At 41.9% G+C, this 25,060-nt stretch overlaps 1 protein-coding gene across 5 annotated transcripts in view; it reads right to left on the bottom strand.

The window, feature by feature from the left end:
• SSUH2 (ssu-2 homolog) overlaps nt 1-24,655 on the bottom strand; it is a 49,688-nt gene extending 25,033 nt beyond the window's left edge. Inside the window, exons 1-3 of one of the 5 annotated variants that reach the window (XM_032966619.2) lie at nt 24,495-24,655; nt 10,520-10,572; nt 666-776 (exon numbers count right to left, since the gene is read on the bottom strand). In XM_032966619.2, coding sequence (XP_032822510.1) covers nt 666-776; nt 10,520-10,572; nt 24,495-24,520 — 190 coding nt within the window. In that variant the 5' untranslated portion in view covers nt 24,521-24,655. Of the gene's footprint in view, nt 1-665; nt 777-5,939; nt 6,093-10,519; nt 10,573-13,938; nt 14,236-24,494 lie in introns of those variants that run through there. The other 4 variants (XM_032966620.2, XM_032966622.2, XM_032966621.2 and 1 more) reach the window with 4 other exon arrangements.
• Nucleotides 24,656-25,060: the final 405 nt, after the last annotated feature.

Raw genomic sequence — 25,060 nt, 5'->3', positions numbered from 1 at the left:
GGCCAGGCCAGATTGTCAACGTTAATATATCCAGAAATATGTATTAAACATGCTCGCTGTATTGTTTTACAGCATATATATAATATATCAATTTTTATTTTTAAATATACCTAAACATATAGTTAAGATGATACCATATACAACATTTCAATGGCCAATTTCAACGAGTGAAATGTAAAACGAGAAAATATTAAGTATTTCACATTTGCTGATGACATTTTCACGATAGCAAACCAATGGAAATGAATTCCAGGAAATGATAACATTACTCAAGGAGACTAAAAATATTTGTTGGGATCGACATACGAGGAAAACATGAAGATATGTTTATAGCTATATGTATGTTGAGTTTCTTTTGCATCGTACGTAGCCAACCATGTGAATCGAAGGTGCACACGCCACCCTAGCGCTTCTATGAATATTGCAACAATGACCACGCCGCTATTTTAGAATACTCGGAAATTCCGTTACACTCAAGCGACCAGCAACAAACAGCGCTGTTAAAGTTGTCATAGACATATCTACCTTTCTTGCGGAATATTCTGTGAATGGGAGTGGCGAAAACCAGAGTTTGGAAAGCCCCATCACGGACGTGTCGAGGAAGCCATACAACAGCTCCCAGCGCCGCCATGTGGTTCTGAAGGGGAGCAGAGGCGGTGACTCACCAGGGCCCATGGGTGTCCCCTCGTAGCCGGGCATGTTTGGCGGGGGTGCCGACGGCGCCGAAGGCATGGATGGAAGACCTGCCGCTTCTCCTGTCATCGGGTCCTGCGAGCCTGCGATACGAAACAACAACAAAAGCAAAGAGTCACCGACTTCACAGCTAGCAGCAGCAGCTGCAGTGCTGTGCCAGAAACTAAAATCTCTCGGTTGAGCGATTTAAGCTAGCGAGAAAGTTAAGAACCGATGTCCTACCCATTTACAAATGATAGAGATCTCATCAGATCCAGGATAAATGCAGGCCAGTGTGTCTACAACCAACAGATAAATTATATGTAAACAACACTTGTAAACAGCAGAGGGCAGTGCAGAAAATGCCATTGTTAGCACGTCTATGCTTCCATGTTCGATGCTCGCCACCTTCACCAAATAGCACTGACCAGCACGGTGAAGTATGATCGAATAACCCCCAGACCAGCATGGTGCGGGAGGCCCTCATCCAGCAGTGGATTGATACAAGGGCAATCGAAGTGCAAATATTTTTTTTGTTTTATACAGAAGCGGGAATAAATGCAGGGGGCATTTTAGTGCTTGTAACATTGGACAGCTTCAACATGGATATGAAAACAAATATTACATTATAATGTTAAGTATCTAGCAACCATGTATGAAAGTATATATCAATGTAATCTGTATAATTGTCTGCCAACTTATCATCACATGGGTTAATCAATTATCAGCTTATGCCCACTGATCAATGGTTTCCAAAGTAAGATTGTCATTAATCTACAAGAAGCCAAAGTGATCTAAAGTTACATTACACAGGATCAACAGGGTGTATGCTTAAAATAAATCCAGAATTGTGTCCGTATCTGCACATGCACACAGTTATAAATGTCACTCCAGTATTCAGCGTTACGCATTTCTGGCTCAAAATAAAGTTTCCACGAGCGTACAACATTCGAACTGCGCAGTCAGGAACAAAGTCGGGGGAGTGCTATCGAACACAACACTTGTTTCCTGCCTCCTACCGCGTTGCTTCCATGGCCGCAGCTGTTCAACGCACGTTCCAATGCTCGCTCCCCCAAAGGTCAATCGATTAACTTCACGCACAACACACTAGCCTATCTCAACGTTCGGCGAGCAGGAGATCTCCACTGTGATGAATTACGGTTATTGCATACCCACTGGAGAGTTAATGTCTCATTGGGCTCTAGCAGGGCATGGTGGCACTTGATTATAATCCAGGGGTTTGAAGGCAAGGGTCGGTGGATAAACAGGACCCACTCAGATGTGAGGTTACCAGTATATGATTACATTGGTTGAACAGTGGTAACATTTGTGCCTCAGAGCAAGAAGGACATGGGTTCGATTCCCCACTCGGGTGCCTTTGTGTGCAGAGTATGTACTCCCTTGTTCTGCATGGGCTTCCACTGGATTATCCAATTTCCTCCCATAAAAAAATAACATACAATATAATTGTTATTGGCCAAACATCCCAATGATGAAAAAAAATACCTGAAACTTACTCAATTGGGAATACAAATAGCAACGTTGCCCACACCTGAAAAAGGACCGCCCTGAAAAAAAATTGAGACTCAGTGAAGCTTTTCTGGATAAACAAGTGGGGTTGGCGAACCCATTTTTGCAGACAGCGTGTTACCCCTTGGTAGACGAGTGTTTTATCTGGATATACTGGATACCTCCCACATTCAAACACTCCATTTAATAGACAGTGCCAAATATCCCAATGCAGGACCTTCCTGAAAAAAAAGTATTTATCCTCAAGGCTTTGCTGGATAGATTACACACTCATAATATAGGCCGTGCTATAACATAGGTGCTCAGAGCATGGAATTTCAAATAGTTTATACCAGGATATAATAAAACAGTGGTGCTTATGCAGACACTGAAGTTGCCTCGTACTATTTCTGCAAAACTTGGTCAAGTAACCTATATGGAGAGACAGATATGCAAAAGAGACAAATAGTCTGCTTATCTGTTAAGATTCTCCACAAAAAACCTCATGATTATTTTGAGTTTTGTAGGATATAATGTTACATCAAACAAGGACCGATATATTTAAAGAAAGGGTCCCTGCCAGTTCACCAGTAATGACTCAAGGAAGCCTGACTGCTGATGATACATTGTGTTAAAACCGGTTCTAATTTTTTCATCTGAATGCTGCTATTCAAGCACTCCCAGAAGCCTGTGGGGCGTTTGGGATGTGTATAAAACGCTTTAATTTGTATGTGGAAACACGAATATATACCTTTCTGTTATTTGTATTCTCCGCAACAATGCTAATAATTGTATTCAGTTATGTGTTTATAAAACAAAACTCTTGCAGGATTTGGAAATGAGAGGCAGACATTCAGATGAGGAACTTGTGGGCGGAAACTCTCTCAGCCCGTCTCCCAGATTTAATAGGAGAGGATGCACTTTTAAGCTGTACTGTATAACCCATTGTGGTCACTGTTTCAGTACTGTACTGTTCTTTACAATGTGATCATTAAACAGAGCCACTCCTGAGCACATTAGTTAAGGGCCACTATCATAATGTCAACAGCTTCTGTACACGTGTATACATCATGTGTGCTTCTGGGAAGAAAAGTGTGTGTATATATAGGGGGTGTAAAGGATGCATCGATTCATCAAATCATTTAGATTGTCTTAATGCTCATCATACGTGCATCACATAAACACGTGTAAGAATTGATGTTTTTAAATTAATGTACATTTAGGCTGATGGATCGAACAAACGTGTAGAAATACACAGGGGAAAAAATGACACAAAGTACAAATGCCAGAATCCATACTCTTTGGTTCTTTCGGTAAAGTCACGTAGGTAATAAAGAGTAAAACATACGAACAGAACCAGGGGTATAAATAACAACAATTTCCACAACTGCTGGGTTACAATCGCTGCTTTCACCTAACACGTCAAACTTGATGTTTACTCTTTCGATTGGGAGTTTCACAACTGATTATTTACAAGCCCATGTTGACACTATCGGGTGGAGTGGTGGCACAAAGGTTAGCGCATTGCACTTGTGACCCTGGCAACCCGAGTTCAATTCCTGGCCATGGGTTAAGAGCAGTGGTGAGAAATATATGAACGGGTACTGCTCTCCCTTACCAGCCCACACTGACCAGCATGGTGAAGTATGGCCAAACAACCCCCATGACGAAACGGCACGGGTGAGGCCATCATCAAGCATCGGTGGACTGATACACGGGGTTTTCATGACAATTATTTAATATAAACAAGTGCATTATTAGTCAGCGTAGACAAGGAAGAATATGGATGGGCCTAGATATCAGTTGTGAGTGTAAATGGCATCTTAAGAGCCAAGCGCGCGGGTTTGGTTGGTGTATGCTCTAGAAACACAGCGATGAATGAAATCAGCATGGCGATCAGGTGGCATGAACTCAACGCATGCCTCAATAGGCGTTGTTGTGCTCGTCAGACACGTGGAGTTAACCCGACCGGGCAGTGACTGTCAGCGGGAGATGAGACTATCTCATACCTGTCAAAACATTATCATTGCCTACCGTATTACAGACAAATTCAGACCTTATTTGGTCACCCCGTGCCCCTATAAATCTCACCGTGCATCCTACAAAGTGCCATCGCAAGGGAGAAACACAAACAAATATATAAAAAAGATTTTACTATGCGAAAACTGTTTTTATTTATTTATTTATTTTAATAACTGGTGTCAATGATGCTACTCATCATACTACTCGTCTGTGATCTTGCATGTTGCTGCTGCTTGCTTGATATGTGGATGCACAACACTCACATACCTGTCAAAGCCTTATCAGTGCCCTACCTTATTACAGACCAATTCAGACCTTATTGGTCACCCCGTGGTGCCCTTATAATTATCAACGTTCATCCTACAAAGTTCCCATCACATGGGAGAAGCACAAACATACAACAAAAATACTTTTTTGCCCACATTGAAACGGCTGTAAGTCGCATGGCCCTGAAATCTCAATTTCCCTGTACAAGAATACTGGGTAATCCGTGTGGGTATGCCATCTCTTGTTACTTTGATTCGGCTTTCCACTGAACAGCACACGACTCGCATTTTCTTCTTTGGTTCTTTCGGTAAAGTCACGTAGAATGAGAATAAAATAAGAAATTGATAAAATAAAATAACACAATAAAATTCTCACGACGTTTCGGCCACAACACAAGCGGCCTTCATCAGGTGAAGGGACAAGACTGTCTGGAGGACAGCGCTGTCACCTGATGAAGGCCGCTTGTGTTGGGGCCGAAACGTCGTGAGAATTTTATTGTGTTATTTTATTTTATCAATTTATTATTTTATTCTCATTCTACGTGACTTTACCGAAAGAACCAAAGAAGATGAATCCTTGCAGTCACGAAAGCTTTAAAACGACTCACATTCTCCTGCGTCGCATAGCAGCCAGCATGCAAGTGAATACTTTCTTAATTGGTCATTTGTTTATCGTAGCATTGTTACTGCAACATCATTGGCGGTGATTACATGACGTTTATGAAAATAAAGTCGTTCTAGAGGCGTGTTTAGTCTTCGAAAATTAAGTGACAAACTGGACACTTGGCGTCTATCTTTATAACGGTTCACCCTTCTGAAACCTACTATACTCGCTATTTACTTAATGGTATCATATGGTTCTTTAACATGCACAAACATGCACGATGTTTAATAAGAAGATGATAAACAATATCAATTATACGGTAACGAGAAAACAGCAATACAACAGTATATATACGAATCGCTGCCTTTAAAGGCGACTAAGTACGTGCACTTATGAGAGTAACGCAACAATATGAATAACATTTAATTAAATTGTACGGCCACAAAATACGCGTTCAATAACATTAATATCACGAAAGAAATATGAATAGGTCTGGCAATAAAACGCATGTTGAGACGTTCCGACACCAAATATAAACCTTTTTTTTATATTTGCACAGTAAGCTTAAAACACAAACACCGCCAACGTACAGTGCGCTCCGCGTTTAATTTTAAATTGCAAGACAAAGCAACGTAGCAACTTTTAAAAATAAGCGTTATTCGATAACATTTACACACGCACCGTTGATGAAACAATTGCATTCTTAAGCAAGTGACCGACGGCACTTTGCTCAAAGTCTCTTACTACTGCAAGTCTGTTTTAGTGCAAGGATGCCGCATTTTTTTTTATTAAAAAGAAAGCCTTTCTTAGTCAGTTAATTGTACAATGAAACACCCAGCGAAGAGAATAAGGCAAGTGGCACACACCGATATCAACTTTCTCACCCACGAACGCCGGGTTTTCCATCTTTCGTTCGTTTCTCTCTCTCAACTCCTCTTTCCTCGAAGACGATTCGCAAAACGTGCCCGTCGTTAAGACGTCCCCGAACAGTGAAACTTAGAATAATAAAAAAAAAACTACCCCCTCACCACCCCCAACAACCCTAACAACGTACAACCGACGTCCCCCCACCCTCTTCCTCGAGGGAACGCTGAAACAATTGCAATTGTTGCATTTGCCTTCCGTGTTTGAGGGCTTTTTTTCGTGTTATCTGTTCGACAACAGCCGCAAGCCACCGCCAGAGGTCCCCACCACCACCAGAGCCCCACCACCACCACCCCCAGAGCCCCACCACCACCCCCAGAGCCCCACCACCACCCCCAGAGCCCCACCACCACCACCAGAGCCCCACCACCACCAGAGCCCCACCACCACCAGAGCCCCACCACCACCACCAGAGCCCCACCACCACCACCCCCAGAGCCCCACCACCAGAGCCCCACCACCACCACCAGAGCCCCACCACCACCACCAGAGCCCCACCACCACCAGGGGTGCCCACCACCACAGCTCCACCACCACCCCCAGAGGTCCCCACCACCACCACCAGAGCCCCACCACCACCACCAGAGCCCCACCACCACCAGAGGTGCCCACCACCACCTCCAGAGCCCCACCACCTGCACCACCACCACCCAGAGTACCCCACCACCACCCCCAGAGGTCCCCACCACCACCACCACCCCCCACCACAACCCCACGTCATTTCTCGCTGGGTCCCGGCTCTAGGTAGTCCCCGACTTACGATGGAGATGCGTTACGACGACCCCATCGTAAGTCGAAAATATCGTAAGTCGAAAAATGGCCTTAGCAATTTACAGTACCGCCCTGTATAAACTATATACTGTAAGTATTTATTAATTACAATACTGTATTGCACAGTAAAATTTAAAGTTAAAAAACAAGGGAAATTCTTAGCCTACCTATATGAACTGCAATTTCATAGAAAGTTTTTTTTTAGTAAACAATCCTATCTGCTATAAAAAAAACTTTTAACATGCATTGAACGTATGTATCGTATCGTGGTAACCCTAAAATAAAATCGCTAAAGCTATGTATCATACATGCATTGAACGTATCGTAACGTATCGTATTCTACTGTACTCATCAAGATTCTGTCCGTCGTCTGCATACTTGAACGATGTTTAGGTTGTTGATGGCTACATTAACTTAGTTGTCGGAAAAGGAGGATGGCGATGATAAAGTTACAGCATCGTGCGCTGCTGCGTTTGCCTGGCGCGCGAAATTAAAAAAATATTTTACAATTTTGTCAAATCGCCATCGTAAGATCGAAATATCGTAAGTCGGACCATCGTAAGTCGGACCATCGTAAGTCGGGGACTACCTGTGTGTGTGGGTGCCAAAACACAACGAGAGAGAGGGGGGGGCGATTGAGGAATAATAAGTTAAAAGGGGGGCGCTGAACTCAAAAGGGGCTCACGTTTTGTTTTGCCCACGCGTTCTCGTTTTGCGTTGTTGTTTTAACACGAGCCACAATATCATTTGGCATTTCCCTTCACAAGCGTTCACGCAAATGTTGCCAGAGTGTATTTTTTTGCTTACTTTATTTCTAAAAAAAAATCTAATACAGTGCTTGCAAGGGGGTGCACGCAACTGCGGTTTAAATCGGTGCGGTGGCCACTCGGGGAGTTTGACGTAATATCGCCGATGATGATGATGATGATGAAATCCAGTCAACGTCGCGTTTCCTTCACAGATTAAGTCATATCTCGAGAACACATGTATATGTGCGCACGGTCATTACGGAATCCTCTTGTGAAACACGCAGGCGGCTTGATGGAGATATACAGCCACGGTGGGGGGGAGGGGGGGAAATTGCAATTAATAAACGATGTGCATTGCAGTACACGTACAGCCCTCTGCCAATCCACTGCTGGACGAGGGCTTCTTCAGGCAGTGCAGGTGGTTATTTGGCCCAGTGCAGGTTGATGTGAGAGCACGGAAGTACCATGCAACAACAATGCGCGTTGCTGCGTTAACCCTCTTTTGCCCACCAGGTAGCAGCAGCCTATGACAGAGAGTTTGTTTGCGTCGTGGGGACCTTTATTCGCCAGTATCAAAGTATGAGAAACAAGAATAAGTATCACTCTTTCTGGCAATAAAACAGGTGTTAAGATGTTCAAACGCAAAATAGATTCCCTTCGCAAAGGAATGAAGTCTGCATTAACCACACATATTTGTGGTGAACATGCACACAAACATGCTCTGACAATATTTTTTGGTTAATTTCGGTAAAGTCACGTAGGCTGAAAAAATTAATAGATCACGACGTTTAGGGTCGCGATCTAATAATTCAGACGGACGCTTGTGCTGCGACCGAAACGACGGGATCTATTTTATTTTTCTACCCACGTGACTTTACTGAAAGAACCAAAGAGTATGGATTCCTGCAGTCACGAAAGCTTCAAATCAAGAATGCTCTGACAATATATGGCATTGTCTTTGAAACTGATTGGCTTACACCAGAGACAGCCTTCTTTAGGGCCTAGTCTCACCACCAGTGTCAAGAGTGGAGAACAATGCCAAAAGGCGAACAAGTACAATGCACGTATAAGAGCATTCATTGCTTGGGGTGAGCAGCAATATCATGGGGATCTTTTTGCCAGTATCAAAGGATGAAAAATAAGCGTAAAACGTATTATTTTTCTTATCATGTTAGTGCATTACACACTTTTTCGGCACTATCCAGAATCAACCCAGCTTCGTATCCAAGGTCTGACGAAAATGAGCACATTCTGAATGATTTGGTCACAGGATATATTTTAAACCCTTCTTGTAATTCATGAAAAAAATATGTTTGGCGCTGTGAAATAGTATTTCATAAGACATTGTACTGTACCATGTATTTCATTGTTAAACCGAGCTACACAGATCCACTCACTGTTCAGTCATGTTTGGCATGCAGACAGAAATGGCTCTGAGCAGCAGTGGCTCATGTAAACAATATTTTTTTAATCCCCTTTGCCAATCCACTGCCATATTAAGGCCTCCTCCCCATGTCCAATTGGTCATGGGGTTGTTTTGACCATACTTCGCATCGATCGGGGTGGTTTAAACGTGGCCGAGCATAGCCTTTGGAAGTAAGGCACAAGACATTAATGGTTTTTGGTAACGTCGCAATGTAGCAGCATACCGACAACCCCCTTTTTACATATCCGCTATCCGAGATCAATCCTGCTTAGCTGCTGTGTAATGTCATGCTTGCGGTTTGTTCCCTTTGAGGCACATTGTTGCCCAGAAAGGAGCCATCCATTTAGTACGTATGCAAAAATGTCAAAACCCTTCTCAGTAGACCCCCCCCATACGCAAGCGTACGCGTTTGGGTTAACCCCCCTCCAGGCGTACTTACTAAATAGACGGCCCCGAAAGTGGCCTCTTTCACTTTGACTCAATTTTCCAATGGTAAATTGGAAAGGCAGGTGCCCCACTCCCTGGTGACAAGGGTAATGAACAGCATCTCTGTGTCCGTACCACTTTCTTTTGTCATGCCTAGGGGGGCAGCAGTTCGCTCAATCCGAGGGGGTCGTGCTCACCCCCGCGTCCTTTCATAGGAAGGGTATAAAAGGCTACGGAATGGATACCGTGCAGAAGAGATGTCTGTGTGTTGGGAATGTCAACTCCACGTTAGGGTGACAAAATACACGAGTACACGACATGAAACACGTGTGGCGTTGGATGGGCTGCCATTCCAAAAAGAATGAGAACCATGAGCCAAGGGTAAATGGTTAATACAAACTAATTTGAATATATGCATCATCAGCAACCAACTTGTAACCATGACACAAACTGCAATACATGAGAATACAATATCTCACTATGCTTATGGAATATTCTACAACTTTTTTGTGTTATCCCAATTGCACGTAAATCGCTCTTGCTCCTTAATATGTGAAGCGTGGTGTATGCCATGTTAAATTTTTTTGCACAATAGTGTATAATCATACTTACCTTTTTCGTAATTATTCTTCGATGTTCTATTTAAGCATGTCACTCTGATACATCTCTTTGAACACATTCATATAGATGGATATTATGCACGCAATTGACTGGAATTGTAACGACTTAAAAGTCTATGCAATCCATTGCTAGATGAAGACCTTCTCGCACTGTCGGTCTTGGGAGTTACTTGACCATACTTCACCATGCTGGCCAGCATGGGTTAAGAAAGAGGGGAATCCAAGACAAATACAGTTATTACCTCTCGCCACTGATGTTAACCGTGGCCAGGAATCAAACTCAGGTATCCAGATTCACAACACATGATTAGAACACCGAACAATCAAAATTAGGAGTTACAATGGACATACTGTAACATTTTGATTTAAAGCTTTCGTGACTGCAGGGATTCATATTCTTGGTTCTTTCGGTAAAGTCACATAGAAGGGAAACAATAAAATAATAGAAATATAAAACAATATATTTTTAAGAATATACTGTAACATTCTTTTTTACATTTGCATGAAGACATTCAAATAAAATTTCTTACCAAATGTTGGTGGATAGGCAGCCATGGATGGAGCCCCATAGTTGTAGCCTTGCCTAAAAAAAGACACACCCCAAAAATAAACAGCTGAGATTGAAGACTTGCTTATCTGTTGCATGCCAACTGACAACTGATCGACATTTCAACAACCCAACCTATGCTTTTCAGTTTAACACGTAGGCTTTCACGACCAATATCCATAACAAATGTTTTTTTGGGGTTAGGTCACGTGAATAAAATGTGCTTTTCCATTTGAATTGGTAACGTTCCATCATGTAATTCTCTAACCTTCTTTGTAAAGATCACTTATGTCTGGTGCTGATTTACAGCAGTGCAGTACTTAGAACTGTGCATTGAATGAAGAGTCATTGTTTAAGTGACTTTGTAAAAATAATAGGGTTTTTCCCCTTTTTTCTGGTAACAAAAACTTAAATCTTTTTACAAGGATTCATGTCTGCATTAAACACAATACCTGCAGTCAAAATGCAAACAAAAAACATACTATGATGACGCCAAAAGGCATTTTGGCGTCATCTGGACGAGCACCAATTGGGTCGAGGCTCAAAAAAAGCCGTCCCTTGGTGTGGACCAATCAGTTTAAAAGATAATGCATATATTATCATAGTATGTTTTTTGTTTGCATTTTGACTGCAGGTATTGTGGTTAATGCAGACATGAATCCTTGTAAAAAGGTTTTAGTTTTGTTGCCAGAAAAAAGGAGAAAACCCCTATTATTACATTTTGGTACTGGCAAAGGAGGTCTAATGATGACCTTGTAAAATTACCTTCTACGAATGACTATTTTACGTAGTATATACTCTTAAGCCAATGTTGTAAATTAGGACGGCCTGAAAATGTGGATTGTGAAATTGTACGCAACATAACAGCAATAATGTAATAAGCATACATTTAACTGGATTTACAACTGTGTGTTTAATGGCATTACCACAGATATTTGGTGGTCAATACAACAATTGCACAACCCTCACTACAACCTACATGACACACACCAGCACATTTTCCCAGGTTAGGATAAAATGGGTTATAGAGCAAACACTGAATTGCCCATAAAGGTGGGCGGCTTTGGATGTTTTCCAAGAACACATTCGCAATCCATACGACACAAGCTCACTCCTGCATTGTAATTTCCCAAACACGATTAACATTTCTCCATGCACGGACCTGGCATACCCTAGAGGCGTTATCCCGGATTATATAATATATTACGTATTACATAGCATTAATTCATGATATAATGTGTCTGTGCAATACACCAGGAATAGGCAAAAATTACAAAATCTAAATACAGTAAATTATTAAGTTGATACTGCACATTAATTCTTAAACACTTAACACCCGAGATGATCCAACATTTAATATTTCTCCAATGAGAGCTAAATTGAACAACTTTTTTGTAATGTATTGTATGTTACACTTGGCGCCGGATGGCCTATGGACCTGCCACACTTATTTTAGATGCTCTGCCCTTGGAAACGATAAACAGCGCAATCAAGGCATGTCAAAAACAAGTAGTGTGTTTACTCTGCTACATCAGCCGTGCGGTGTAAAATATATCCATGCCAAAATGACTAGACTGTGGACCAGTTAATAATGTAGGTACACTTTTTTGCAATTACCAAGCCGATTCACATATATACGTGTATTGGAGATTGTTGCCTTTTATCCACCAACTATCGTGGTTTTTCATGACTGTGCCAGGTTTATACTGGCTTTCTGAGTTTGGGGCATTGGTTTTATTATAAGGATTCTAGAGGTGAAAGTTTTACTTATTTGTATCTCAGAATAACAGGCAAACCTGAGAATCTTGAAGGCACCTTATGTCTGGTTATTTATATGTTCTTGCATTACAATATGTACAGTATGTGTGTACAGAGCAGAACTGCTCTTATTTGACACATCCTGGATTCTATTGTCAACGATGCTTTCCAGCAATTTACTCCACTTATCCGAACCCACAAATATGGATAGTCACAGCTCATTAGGGTGAATTTGTGGATGAACTCCATTTATCTGGGGGGGTTGGGGAGATAAAAAAAAAATCTTGCAGATTAGAGTTATAATGTGATTTCCCAAAGTGCATGCTGGGAAACATGACCGATTCAAAACCTACGGATAATGTAAAAGAATGTACTTCTCTGACCTCTGCTTATCCACGAAATGTGTGGATAAGAGATCTACTCAATTGTTACATCCAGCATGAAACAGCAATACAAATAAAATCAATGAATACTATCTGCCGGAAAAGGATTTTTTTGGTAATAGCTGAAACTTAAGGTAAATGTTTATTTCCCCCAAACCCTGCACAATCCACATGATCTGTATTTAGAATATGCATTCATGCCTTTCAATGCACAGCTAAGAATGTTGTTTTTCATGTCCAGGGCGTAACTCAACAGAGCACAGAACCTATGACCTAAAACTTCCCGTGTGCCAGAGTTAACTAGGAAACATTTACGATGGTTTCTAAATGTTTATACAGAAACTGTATTGGTGTTCCCAGTCCTGCAACACAACACGTGTATTATCAATATTTCAGTCCATTAATCCACTATTGAATGAAAACCACTGCACACAATGTCGGACATGGGGGAATGGTTCACCACACCTCACCAACTTGGTCAATGTAAGTTTGGTCAAGGTGGGGAGCATAGATCTTTGGGGGCGTTAGACACAGACGAACATGCGTAAGGACTGCTACACTCTCTACTGCAGCAAATGCGGTACAATACAGTACACTAAAATGCCTTGCGCAACTAAAAACAGCTGTGGCCCAAGCACGAAAACATTCCACCGCTGCTAAATCGTGATTTGTTGGGAACCGTTTTAAAGCTGGGGGCATTGGCATTTATGAAAGGGTCTCTGCGGAACAGATGTTATGTTTTGCTTTAAAAGATGGGGCGTTAAGCGTAATATGTGGATTCAGATCAGGGCGTTCCTGTGTATCAATTGTCTAAGCCCTCGGTCTCAATGATGGAGTGCCCACTGGCCCTCCCTGACCTCACTCCCAAATGTCCGGCTCAAACCAGTTTATACTTGCATTTGCAATCCCAAGTGCTGCCTTATACACAAGCTATGACTTAAAAGCATACGTCATATATAGTAAATAACAAGACACACCTCGAGAGCGCAATTAGAGTGTACAATCGTGTATGTGTGCACAGCTGTGTAATGTATTTGGCGATGAATTCAGCACAAACAAGCAGTACAGGACCATGGTCGAGTACAGTATATTATATAATGCACACTGTTACACATCCTCTCCAGGGAACAGAGATGAAAAACGCCGTGTCAAAAGACACGGCGTTACGTTGGATTGTACGACCACCTCCTATGTTAATCTCACTTGCTCAACAAGAAAAACGAAACCGTGACAGTGTCTGAAAAAAGCAGGAAAAACGTACCCAACTAATTTGTCGTGCTCCATGTTGCTCTGGTCGGACAAAGAATACAGCAAACAAAGCAGCAGCAGCAGCAAAATGTATGGAGCAACTAAAAATCGCCCTTCAGTCTTTAACAAGCTAGCGACAGCAGACAGCCGAAGCACCGATAACGTTTTGCTTCTAGACTCGAGGCTCACTTTGCAGGAACGCGATCTCAAGGCTCACTTTGCAGGAATGCGATCTCAAGGCACCATCCCATGCCGGTTTAAAGAGAGCTTGCAAGCCAGGCACGCGTGGGAGGGGGAGGCGACATTTGAGTGGTGCGGGGAGTGGCTCTGTTGTGTAACCCCATCTCCCAAGCAACTCGTGTCCACTCAACTACATTATAAGAGCATTTCAGAAGGCCTGAATCAAAAAGTTATAGAAAGTGGACCCCCCCCCCCCCCATCCAGATGTGGGGGTAAAAAGTCGATCCAATAGGTTTCCAAAAATTGTCGACCCCCACTCCCACCAAAAAATAAATTGATTTTGTCAGCATATATGCCAACACACCCTACATACAAGGGAGTCAAGAGGATCTCATACATGTCAACCCCTTATCAGTGCCTACCTTATTACAGACCAATTCAGACCTAATTGGTCACCCCGTGCCCATATAAATCTCAAGGTTCATCCTACAAAGTCCCATCACAATGGAGACACACAAACAAACATAAATTACTTTTTTGCCCGCATTGAAACGGCTGTACGCCGTATGGACCTGCAAACTCTATTTCTCTGCACAATAATACGGGGAAACCATATGGGTTGACAGGTATGGACTATCTGCACACATTGGCGGGGGGCGGGACATCTAGTGTACTAAAACCACTCCCAAAAAGAACATGAAATGTTGCGTCAACGTTGTAGTGTCAACGATGATGGGCCGTTGGTCCCGACGGTTCAAATCACGTGGCAACGTTGGTTGGCGGAAGGCCGGACTGAATTTTTGAAGGTGCTTCAAATAACAGTGTAACATTTTTTTTTTGTATCTGGGTAGTAAGTGTTATTTCCTAATTGCCTCAAAAGTACAGAACATGGCTATTATTACTCACAAACTTTGCTTTTGTGACCAGGACAGTGATATTTTGAAATTTACCTATTTTCCAAAACATTGCATATAGATTCAGTGCTGAGTAAACTTGAAGTAACTTCTAGAACATTCTAGAACTTTCCAGCAATATAAATAGTGGTATAAATACAGGGGCCTTAAGCCCACCAGTTCAGTTTAGTTCTAGCTGCCTAAGTGGATACATATCTGTATTTTCCTGAGATGGCATCAAGAGGCTGCAAGCATCTGGCAGACGCATTTTGCTATGTCTGCTGCCAATTTATCAGGACATGACCGAAAAAGTACTCTGTGGAAGCATCTGCTAAGATGTGTGAGGCCTACAAGGCATATTTTGGCATGCCTGTCGGGGATCAAGACAAACCCTGGGCACCTCATTTCACCTGTGAGCAATACAAAAAAACTCTGGAAGGTAAGATGTACAATTGTTGCTCAGAATTTTATGTTATAAAATGTTTAAACATTTACATTTGTAAAAGTTTTTAATTTTAAAATGATTTACAATTTTCAATGTTATTGAAAAAATATATATCATATATGAAAAATGTTGCGATAATCTCTTACACATGAGTCATGGGTGAAATAAATGTATATTTGTAGGATAGTACAGAGGGGAAAAGAGAGCCATTAAGTTCGCTATCCCAAGAATTTGGTGGGAACCCACTGACCACTCAAGCAACTGTTACTTCTGCATGGTGGACCCTTCCAAACGTCAGACTGGCAAGAATGCACCTGCTATCACGTATCCGGACCTTCAGTCATCACCCCGGTGCCACACTGCCATGAGCTCCCCATACCCACTCCTCCGGAGAGAGAGCAGCCGTCTTTAGAAGAGAGCAGCAAGTCAGAGAGCGAGGAAGACGTTGTAGATCAAGATGACAATTTCAGAGGTGGAGCTGAGGAGAGAAACCCATACTACCCTAACCAAAAAGACCTCAACGACTTGGTCAGAGATATTGGTCTCACCAAGTCCAATGCCGAGCTTTTGACGTCTAGGCTCAAGCAGTTGAACTTGTTGGATAAAAGTGTGCAAGTCGCAGATCAGAGGAAGTGTCACCAGCCTTTTTGCAGCTTCTTCACCCGTCAAGATGGGCTCTGCTTCTGCCACAATGTGACCAGTCTGTTCGAGGCAATCGGAATCGCCTGTAACCAGAATGAGTGTCGCCTCTTCAGAGAGCTCATCCAGGAGCCTCAAAGCCATGCTGCTCCATAATGGTAACAAGTACCCGTCTCTTCCCCTGGCTCACTTGGTGCACCTCAAATAGGATTACAACAGCATCAAGACCTTGCTGGACACCTTGAAGTATGATGAGTACGGCTGGGAGGTCATTGGGGATTTCAAAATGATGGCATTTCTGATGGGTCTCCAAGGCGGTTTTACCAAGTTTCCCTGCTATCTTTGCCTTTGGGACAGCAGGGGCACCAAGGCGCACTACCACAGGCGGGACTGGCTACAGCGGACCGAGTTCTCTGTGGGGAGGAACGACGTCAAGTGGGAGCCACTGGTGGACTCCTGGAATGTGCTGATGCCACCACTGCACATCAAATTGGGCCTCATGAAACAATTTGTCAGAGCTGTAGATAAGGAGTCGGCAGTCTTCAAGTACCTTAAAGACTTCTTCCCTAAGCTATCTGAGGCAAGGATAAAGAAGATCCTGGAGTGCAATGAATACCCCAAGAAGCTCACTCGTAAGGAGAAAGCGGCTTGGAACAGCTTTGTCGCAGTGGTTCGTGGCTGCCTGGGCAATCACAAGGTCGAAAACTATGTGGAGCTGGTTGAGACTCTGGTGAAGAACTATGGCACAATGGGCTGTAGAATGTCCCTCAAAGTCCATATCCTTGATACTCATCTTGATAAATTCAAGGAGAACATGGGAGCGTACTCGGAGGAGCAAGGCGAGCGCTTCCACCAGGACATACTGGACTTTGAATGCCGCTATCAAGGACAGTATATCGAGAACATGATGGGAGACTACATTTGGGAGCTGATTTGTGAAAGTGATTTACAGTATAATCGTATATTTCGAAAAACTACTCACTTCTAAATCTTTTGCAGTATTTTTTGTATTACTTTAGTATAAATACATGTTAATTTTGATTCATATCTTATTTTTTCTGACTTTATGTGAACAAAAAGACACAAATTCGCCCGTTTTCTCATTGAAAATAGGTAAATAAAAAGATATCACTGTCCTCGTCACAAAAGCAAAGTTTGTGGGGAATAATAGCCATTTTCTATACTTTTTAGGCATAAGCAATTACGAAACAACACTTACTACCCAGGAACAAAAATTGTGTAATTATTCACGTTGTGTATTTGTCACGTGAATGTAAAAAAGTGATCTACAAAAGGGAGAGCACACGAGCAAATAAACGAAGTGGAATACTGCTCACGTAATAATACAAAAACAACCGGTGACCAAATGGGTTTGGGGAAATATTATTAAGCGGGCCAGGGCAAAGTATTGTAGGAAATATGAACTGTTCACCATCGTGTAGATCCAATTATACATGTTATCTAAACGCCTCAATGTGTACACAGATTTTTTTAAACATTACATTGGTCCAAAAGGTTCGTATGCTGATATGGATGGACCATTAAATATGTTATGGAGAAATTTTGATTTAAAGCTTTCGTGACTGCAGGGATTCATATTCTTGGTTCTTTCGGTAAAGTCACGTTGTTTCCCTTCTAAAATGAAAAATTTTCCAGTGTGTGACTTTGATCATCCAGAATAGACCATACAATATATATTCTTGGTTCTTTCGGTAAAGTCACGTAGAAGGGATACAATAAAATAAAGAAATATATTGTTTTATATTTTTATTATTTTATTGTTTAAAATAATAAAAATATATTGTTTTATATTTTTAATATTTTATTTTTCCCTTCTATGTGACTTTACCGAAAGAACCAAGAATATATATTGTACGGTCTGTTCTGGATTATCAAAGCCGCACACTGGAGAATTTCTCATTTTCCCTTTGTGCATCAGGTATCCACATCTGCCATGGTTTGTGCAGATGCGGTTTTAGAATTGAACCATGAGCTTCATAGAAGATCAAAACCAGGGAACTTCCACATTGGATCTTTCACAAGGTGTCTGTGAGTTCGTTTTAACTCCATTCAGCTTTCGCGACCAATATTTTTCATCATAAAGGTTTTTGGGTTAGATCGCGTTATTTATAAATGTGTCGTAACCCTCCACCACCCGCCCCGGCCAATCAGCAAAAAAAGTGCCACGTTGACAAATGGCGAATTGCCCGATGATGCTGGATGTAATTACCAGCGAAACGTCGTATTCAAACTGTAAATGTTGTGGATTCACTCTTTAACACACCGGTGGGCTAAAGCAGTGAACTAATTTTTTTGCTGATTGGCCGTGTCGGGTGGTGGAGGGTTATAACACATTTATAAATAACGCGATCTAACCCAAAAAAAACCTTTATTATGAGTCAATTCAGCTTTTCTAAGCTTCATCAGGGTTGAATTAGTACTGTTGAAGATTAAGTGCATGGGTCCAAAAGGCCTTTTTTAATTAACGCTGTGTCCCTCTGTAACGAGAAGACATGCCAACTCTCATGAAGACGATCTCACGTGAATGAAATATTACTCTAACGTTGTGTTGCTATTAGGGATTTGCCAGATTGAACACTGAACAAATTATTTGGTGATGCTCAGTTTGCAGCGGTGCACAAGCACATTTAACATAAACCCACAATCACGTGCTATGAATAAGGGCATTGCCCAAAACGTCGACAATTAAATAATGCATCGTTTCTATTTAAGGCAGTGTTGTTGACGAGTGTGTTGAGTTCTATTGAAAACTGGCCAAATTAATCATCTTGCTCAAACCTTTTGGGTGCAGGGTAAACACAACTATGTGCAAATTAGCAAATATTTCCCCCTGCTATCCAGTCAGCTGCCATAGTGCTAATTCAATACTGTCAACTGTGCTGTTTCCTAACAAGTAATTAAATTATTTTCTAAATCACAACACATATTGTACTTTGAAAGAATTTCAAGGCAGGATATGAAAGATGGCACAGTATTGTTTTCGTGATTGTTTGGAAGCAAATGGCTGGAACCATTCCATACAGCAGATTGCGTCATCACTTTGTCTTTGAGAACGCAACACCTGTAGCCATTATTAAACCGATGATTCATTCTCATGAAAAAAATTGTAATAAAGCGTATATTACTGTATTACTAAAAAAATTAATGTAATACATCTATTGAAATGTAGTCTCACAATAAATGGTAAACTCGTTATTTTAAGAAGAAAAACACAAGACATGCTTCCTGATGGCAATAATTGAAAAAAAATCGTACATATATTTGCAAAATTTGTAAATTCAATACTCTTTGGTTCTATTGGGTAAAGTCACGTAGGTGAAAATAAAATACGTGACTTTACCCAATAGAACCAAAGAGTATGGATCCTAGCAGTCACGAAAGCTTTAAATCTAGAATTGTAAATTCAAGTTAATTTCCCAAAATGCGGTAGAGCATAAGCAAATGTACTTATGCTGTTGGCCATTTTTTTTAATATTTGGCTTGAGGTGGCCCTTTAAAGTGTGAACATTGACGACTTTATGAGTCATTGCCATCACATGCCTGGCACTTGCCTAAAAAATGATGCAACACCCCCTTACTTCCGTTCTCATTTTATTTCGCAACATTGCCATTGTACCTTCACTTAAGCGCACTCTCGTCTGAAAAAAAATCCGTCTTTTAATCCCATTTACATCCCGTTTAAATTATCTTCCAAATGTATGAACTTGCTTACCTTTGATCTATTTTGCACTCCTATCGTTTTTTTGCATTGTGATTGTAAACTTGCCGATCCGCCCCCTACTGGGCATCTGTGAAAAAGAGCTTCATAGCTCATCGGATTCTTCCAGTCTAAACATGCTGATAACAGGTGTTATAGCATACATGGCTACGTAATGGGAAGCAAAGGACAGTGCCGCAATATCCGTTGTTGTACTGCACTTCTATGCCCCCACGTCTATGCTCGCTGCCTTCACCAACCCAAACTCGCAATATAGAGTAGAGTAATGGTCAAATAACCCTCACAAACCTACGCGGTGTGGGGAGGCTCTCATCCAGCAGTAGATTAACAAAGAGATTTACATGTTATTGTGCAGTCCCTAATGCCTTGTTTCCACAGTGGGGGGAGCTGTTGTTGGCTTTGGTGCTGGTTTAGTGTTGGCTCCAGAGAACTCTGTCTGTTCTGGGCACGTAATAATGCGTCGATTATTAAGAATAAATTCTCACGCTCATGATACATGCATTGAATCGTGAACATAATAATCTAATAATGGGGTTTTCCCCTTTTTTCTGGCAACAAAACTGAAACTTTTTACAAGGATTCATGTATGCATTAACCACAATACCTGCAGTCAAAATGCAAACAAAAAAACATACTATGATAATATATGCATTGTCCTTGAAACTGATTGGTCCACACCAAGGGACGGCTTTCTTTTGAGCCTCGACCCAATTGGTGCTCGACCAGATGACGTCAGAAGGCGTCACACAGCTCAAAGGCAATGCACTATCAAAGTAATGAGGGCTCGGGGTGAGCATCTACATCATTAGACCTCCTTTGCCAGTACCAAAATGTAATAATAGGGGTTTTCCCCTTTTTTTCTGGCAACAAAGGAGGTCTAATGATGACATAATAATCTATTCTATAAATGTATTAATATGTTGGATGTACTGTAGTTCATGTGACCCCTGCATCCACTCGAAAAACAATTAATGACTTATTGGGTGATATATTTCTGCAAGGCTATAATTCTGACAAGGAATTCAGAACATCCTGCTTAGTGATTCAGTACGGTACGAAATGGCAAACAAATAGAGTTGACTTAAAAACATGGAAATGCGGCACCAGCGAGTCAATTCGGTTACGGACCGAATTCTGTGGCTCATTGAAAAGCAATGTTTAATATATTTTCCATCGTACTACAGAGCCATCCTGGGGCCGTGCCCAATCAGCTCAGCACACCTCAGGTGGCAAATAGTTTTCCACTGCAGAAGCCGTGCCGTGTAACCGACGTCACGCGCAATTAAAGAAATGACGTGAAGCCGTGTCCTCCCTGGATTACTGATTAAAGTCACACCTAATTGATGCGTGAATCACCCCACTCTGCTTAGCTCTGAATCAGAGCTAACCAGAGCATATCAAGACTTGATTCTCGCTCAGCTCGGCAAACATCCAGTGGAAAACCATCTGCGCGGTGATGACCCTGCACTGGCTCGACTTGGATGCGCCAGAGTGGAAGGGGCACATAATGGACACAGTTGGCAGCTCCTGCCCGAGTAAATAACACAGCAGGACGTTACGTGATCAGAAACTTCCTGTATGTCTTAGCAAAACAGGGGATATTTAATTTATGCCTTATTATGGAATAATGTCATGCGAATTACAGTCTTGCAACACCGCACGTGACCATTAACTAGTTAATGATTTCCAGCTCTGTCAATCAATCCACTGTTGGTTTGGTGAAGGCCACCCTTACCCAGTGTCAGACATGGGAGTTGTCTGACCATACTTCACCACGTTCGCCAGGGCGAGATAGTGAAGGGAGGGTGGGGGAAGGGTTGGGGGTGCTAAAGGATAGAGCCGGTTGTTATATCACTCAGCACTAATGTTAAGCCATGAACAGGAATTGAACCCGGTCACATGAATCGTAAGAGCACAATTAGTTGACTACAGCGCCACCGCCCGTTCATCTATTATAATGACACAATATAAACTTGAAAAGATGGAAGTCAAATACATTTTATTTTACCAGGTAAGGCCAACTGGGCTTCATTCTCTTGGTTCTTTCGGTAAAGTCACGTAGATAGAAAACAAAAATCAAAATGAAAAGCAAGAAAACCCACGACGTTTCGATCGCAACACAAGCGGTCTTAAACTCTGTATCATAGAGCCCAATGCATATCCGACCAGGAACACATAAACAGTGAACTCAAGCACGTACACCAAGCTCTTAGGGCTAATGGTTACTCCGACTATACAATCCGCAAAGCTATCACTCAAACCATGAAGAAGAACCCTCTTGAGGAGCCTTTCAAAACCATCACTTTACCCAACATTGCTGGGATCACAAAAAAGATCTCCAAAATCTTGAATAAACACAAGATCCAGGTCCGTTTCAACACATTACATAAAATCCGTGATCTGGTTCCGTCTGTAAAAGATGTGATTCCGGACATACAATACCCTGGTGTCTACAAACTAAGTTGCCTCTGTGGTAGTAGTTACATTGGAGAAACCAAACGCCATGTCTCGGACCGCATTCGTGAACATAAAGCAGACCTTAAACACGGTAGGACCAACACCTCGGCCGTAGCAGATCATTGTTCTAATTCAGTAGGCTCACATGCCATTGACTTTTCCAAGACGGAGGTTCTTTGTAAGCCATCTGGCTTCCATGAGAGATTCGTTCATGAGGCTATCCACATATACAAGCACAGAGACAATTTCAACCGAGAAGATGATTCTATCTTAGCAATCATTGGAAAGATTTGATAAATCATTTCAGTTCTTGATTGATTGTTCACGCTTACAGTGGCTTTCAGACAGCATACATTATAAAAAATTTCGTCTCCCCCCTCCTCTTTTAAAAAAAAAAATAGATGGACTAGTCCTGGGCAAACTGCCAATCGCTGCGCGTGACGCCAACGTTTTTTTTATAAATAAATAAATGTGCCGTTTTTTAAATAAATTTATGCAAACCAACACACCTGATGATGACCGTTTGAGTTATGGTCGAAACGTCGTGATAATTTTTTATTGTTTTATATATATTTTGTTATTTTGTTGTTTCTCTTCAACGTGACTTTACCGAAAAAACTAAGAATATGAATACAAGCGGTCTTCTTCAGGTGGAGAGAAAACGACCGCTTGCGTAGCGATCGAAACGTCGTGGGGGGTTTTTTATTTTAATTTAGATTTTTGTTTTCTATCTACGTGACTTTACCGAAAGAACCAAGAATATGAATTCCTGCAGTCACGAAAGTTGTAAGTCTAAAGCCCACTGGGCTGTATAGCTCTTTTTCAGAAGACCTGGCCACAAATGATGGCTCAACGAAGTGGCTTATCACGCGCAAATTAATAGCAGACAAATACAGTACTCGAAACGCGTGGTGATATTGATTATAAATGTGGAGGGGGAAAACCCGGAGGACCCAGAGAAAAATCCACGCGACCACCGGGAGAGAGAGACACAAACTCCAAAAATACAGCAGCAGGCGTCTGGGTCGAGATCGAAGCCACAACCTCCTGTATACCAGGCGAGGTAGTTAACATCTCCTAGCCACCGTGATAATGATGAGGGAGACACACAAACTCCAAATATACAGCTGGTGTCAGGGTCTGGTTCGAAACCACGACCCCATGTATACCCCGCGAGGTATTTAATATCTCCTAGCCATTGTGATGATGAGAGACACAAACTCCAAATATACAGCAGCAGGCGTCTGGGTCGAGATCGAAGCCACGACCTCCTGTAAACCAGGCGAGGTAGTTAACATCTCATAGCCACCGTGGTGCCCGACGTGTTAAAAACACTCTACTGCAAAAATAAATGTGAGCGTTTTGAGTTGTGAAATATAAATGGTGGAAAGAACCAAAAAGTATGGATTCCTGCAGTCACGAAAGTTTCAAATCTAGAATAAATGGTGTTCTGGAAGGGCCAGTGAGCTTAAATGTGGCCCAAACAATGCAAGAGCTCATGCTCGTAACCAGACGAGTATGTAAACATGTACTTTTCCAACTGTGTGGAGTTTTGTTCTCTCCAATATCATCACAGCGCGGAGTTTTGATTCGTATCAGCCGTCCCACTAACGTTCTTAAGGGGCTTTTAAGTTGAACCGAGTACTTCGTATTCCGCGGATTGTCGTAATAAAGCTTCCCGATGTGTGCCGATATACACAATGACAACGGACTGAATGCAAACATTATAACTATGGTTTTTTAAAAATATATAAACAATAAGAGCCACAATACCGATACGGACTGCAAATGTGCATCTTTAAAGTATTATGCGCTGTTTGATACTTTATACACGCACTATTCTGAGTGCTTTATTTGTTCGTAGGGCGAATGAAATGTTGTGTATACAGCACATCCTTCAAGGATGAGTATTCGCTTCTCAGCAAACAGCACATACTTCTGCTAACTAGTTTTCGATAAACTAGTGACACAATTGCTTTATTGGAACTGTAAGAATGTTTTTTTTCTGTTCAAATGCTGTATATATTTCTCATGTATATTCTATCTTTATGTATGTAACAACCTAAACTTTCATGAGTTCTTATGCTGTACAAGTACTGTACTTAAACAGTGTCCCAACGTTAAACCGAAACGTGTATTAATATATATGTTTTAAAGTTCCACTTTTTTGCGTGCTCAGCACAATGATGCTCAACATTTACAATTCCAAGACATACCTGTTTAGCAAGGGTTCTCTTTCCATGGTTGCCTCTGCAATGAAAACTCCCAACAGTCAATGTGAGAGCAATGTTCACCTACGACTTCCTGTATTGCTGGCCCCCTCTAATCGCAGCATTCAAGAGCACTGATGTCACGGCTGGGAGGGCCCCATGACCATCACGGGTCCCCAGTACGAGTGATGATGCAAAAGCCTGGGGCGTTTCAGCTGCAGCCACCTCTTTGCGTCCTCAAAACACCTCGGAAGTACATTTCCTGGCGAAACTTTAGAGTGGTGAGCTGGCACCGCTGAGAGCCTCGGTACAAATCCCACATTCCCGCTGAGAACCTCGATACAAATCCCACATTTCCCGCTTAGATCCTGGGTACAAATCTCACATTGCCAGTTGAGATCCTGGGTACAAATCCCACATTTCCCGCTTAGATCCTGGGTACAAATCTCACATTGTCCGCTTAGATCCTGGTCCTGGGTACAAATCCCACATTGCCCCCTTAGTTCCTGGGTACAAATCTCACATTGCTCACCTGTGATTTTAAACTGGATTCTCAACTGTATTTAGTTGAT

This window comes from Petromyzon marinus, chromosome 36 (genome assembly GCF_048934315.1).
Source record: "Petromyzon marinus isolate PM22_M1 ecotype Great Lakes invasive population chromosome 36, UKy_Petmar_22M1.pri1.0, whole genome shotgun sequence".
In the NCBI taxonomy this organism is placed as follows: Eukaryota; Metazoa; Chordata; class Hyperoartia; order Petromyzontiformes; family Petromyzontidae; genus Petromyzon; species Petromyzon marinus.
Note: the sequence above shows the minus strand (reverse complement) of the source record. Positions and strands in the feature narration are given on the sequence as shown.